Source organism: Penaeus chinensis, chromosome 12 (genome assembly GCF_019202785.1).
Source record: "Penaeus chinensis breed Huanghai No. 1 chromosome 12, ASM1920278v2, whole genome shotgun sequence".
NCBI classification, from domain to species: Eukaryota; Metazoa; Arthropoda; class Malacostraca; order Decapoda; family Penaeidae; genus Penaeus; species Penaeus chinensis.
This window is the reverse complement of record NC_061830.1, coordinates 39,885,599-39,888,098: the sequence shown is the minus strand read 5'-3', so window position 1 is coordinate 39,888,098 and position 2,500 is coordinate 39,885,599. Positions and strand designations below refer to the sequence as shown.

Here is a 2,500-nt window from a genome sequence, read left to right as displayed (position 1 = left end):
CAAATTCAGCCGCGTCACGTTGAGTTCGATGCCGTACCCGCGGGCGCCGCCGAGATCGAGGACCCAGAGCCGCTCCACGGTCGAATCTGAGATGTTGTTGGGCGCGAAGGTAATGGTGGCGTTGGGATCCTTCGTGTAAATAGGCTGGCGAGAAGGGGTTTGATTTTTCTTCAATTAGGGGGCTTTAGAGTGGCGCTTTGGGTTTATGTTTTGTTAGTAAGGGGTTGAGAGTGGCAGTTAGGGTTCAAGAATGGTACTTAGGTGGTTTTGTTTATTAAGGGTTTGAGAGTAGCACTTAGGGTTCAGGGTGGCACTAAGGGTTGAGAGTGGCACTTAAGTTTTATATTTTGTTTTTAAGGGGTTGAGAGTGGCACTTAGGGTTCATATTCTGTTATCAAAGGGTTGAGAGTGGCACTTAAGTTTCATATTTTGTTTTTAAGGGGTTGAGAGTGGCACCAAGGGTTCACATTTTGTTATTCAAGGGTTGAGAGTGGCACTTAGGGTTCAGAGTGGCACTTAGAGTTTATATTTTGTTTTTAAGGGGTTGAGAGTGGCACCTAGGGTTCAGATTTTGATATCAAAAGGTTCGAAGTGGCACTTAATGTTTAGATTTTGGTATTAGTGGGCTCAGAGTGGCATATAGGGCATAGCTTGGTTTAGCTTATTATGTTTAGCCTTTTCTAGTTATATGATTGAGTTTACCTTAATTATATATATCAGATATTTTTTGATGCTGTAAAGGTGATGCAACAAAGATATCTAATTGCTCACTGATAATATATAAACGCACTCTTTATTAAATAAAAATTATTTTAGACAAAACAATATACCAAACCAAAGACCCTCTGCTCAAGAATAAAAAAAACAAAAAAAAATAATAATAGTAATAAAAATAATAATAATAATAATAATAATAATAATAATAATAAAAATAATGACAATAATAATAATGATAATGACAATAATAATGATGATAATATAAATAATAATAATGATAATATAAATGATAAAAATGATGATATAAATAATAATAATGATGATATAAATAATAATAATGATAATATAAATAATAATAATGATGATATAAATAATAATAATGATAATATAAATAATAATAATGATAATATAAATAATAATAATGATAATATAAATAATAATAATAATAATATAAATAATAATAATGATAATATAAATAATAATAATGATAATATAAATAATAATAATGATAATATAAATAATAATAATAATAATATAAATAATAATAATGATAATATAAATAATAATAATGTTAATATAAATAAAAATATAAATAATAAGAAGACGATGATAAGAAAAAAAATTATAATAATCATAATAATAACAATAAAATAAATAATAATAGTAACAATAATAAAACATATCTTTATCACCTGGATAGCACGGGCGCCATTTCGACCTTCTGCCGCCAGGGTGCTGTCGCCTTGGCCCGAAGGACGACCTCGTAGCACGCCCTCTGTCGGCTGCGTCAGGAACTGCGCGTGCGGACGGATCGCCTCACTCGTGGTCGTCTGTGGCATAGAGCCTTCCACTAGGCCGACTAGGAGAAAAACGAATGTACGGAGATATATTCTTTTTTTTTTTTTTTTTTTTTTTTTTTGGAAGCAGGAGAAATATATAATTTTTTTTTTTTTTTTGAAGCAGGAGAAATACGAATGTACGGATATATATATATATATATATATTTTTTTTTTTTTTTTTTTTTGAAGCAGGATAAATACGAATGAACGATATATATATATATATATATATATTTATTTTATTATATATATATATTTTTTTTAAGCAGGAGAAATACGAATGTACGGATATATATTCTACTTTTTTTTTTTTTTTTTTTTTTTTTTAATCTTTATTTGGTCTGAAACATGAGTGAGGAGATATACATTCTTGTTCTGTTTCTTATTTCTCCTTATTTGGTCTTCTGCAATATACAAAAATATATATATATTAATCTATTTATAATCTATTTTTATTGAGTTAATCCCCCGGAGCAGACTTAAATCTACAAGCTTCACAATAATTCCAAGAACATGAAGCGAAACGTCACGATACGTACCGATAAATATGCAGCACAAATATTTCTTCATGTCTAAAGCTGTTTTATGGGGGAAGGATTTTTCCCGATGTCCACGGAGCTATAAAAAAAGACCCGTTGTTACTGAAGACTAAATAACCATTCTTTCTAGGTGTAAACAAATTCATTCTTGTGTAAAGTAAATCGAGGGGAATAGGCTGTTTTCGTGTAGCTGCCATTTTTCCGTCTAGCAATTTAGATGTATTCAATTGTGGAGTTCATGTTAATTTCAGCGGACAAAGTTATAGAATATTCGATGGAGAATATGAAAGGATAGTAGGATTTTAAAATACGAATTAATATTTAGTTTTAGGACATGAATAATGTTATTCTGGCATTTGGAACACCAACAGTGAGCACATTGTTAACACACACATTAAAAAAAGA

General features: G+C 30.2%; 1 protein-coding gene across 1 annotated transcript in view; it reads right to left on the bottom strand.

The window, feature by feature from the left end:
- LOC125031219 overlaps nucleotides 1–2,500 on the bottom strand; it is an 8,224-nt gene that overhangs the window by 5,428 nt on the left and 296 nt on the right. Inside the window, exons 2-4 of the mRNA XM_047621849.1 lie at nucleotides 2,096–2,174; nucleotides 1,410–1,576; nucleotides 1–144 (exon numbers count right to left, since the gene is read on the bottom strand). The exon at nucleotides 1–144 is cut by the window's left edge and continues 76 nt beyond it. Coding sequence (XP_047477805.1) covers nucleotides 1–144; nucleotides 1,410–1,576; nucleotides 2,096–2,126 — 342 coding nt within the window. The 5' untranslated portion in view covers nucleotides 2,127–2,174. The remainder of the gene's footprint in view (nucleotides 145–1,409; nucleotides 1,577–2,095; nucleotides 2,175–2,500) is intronic.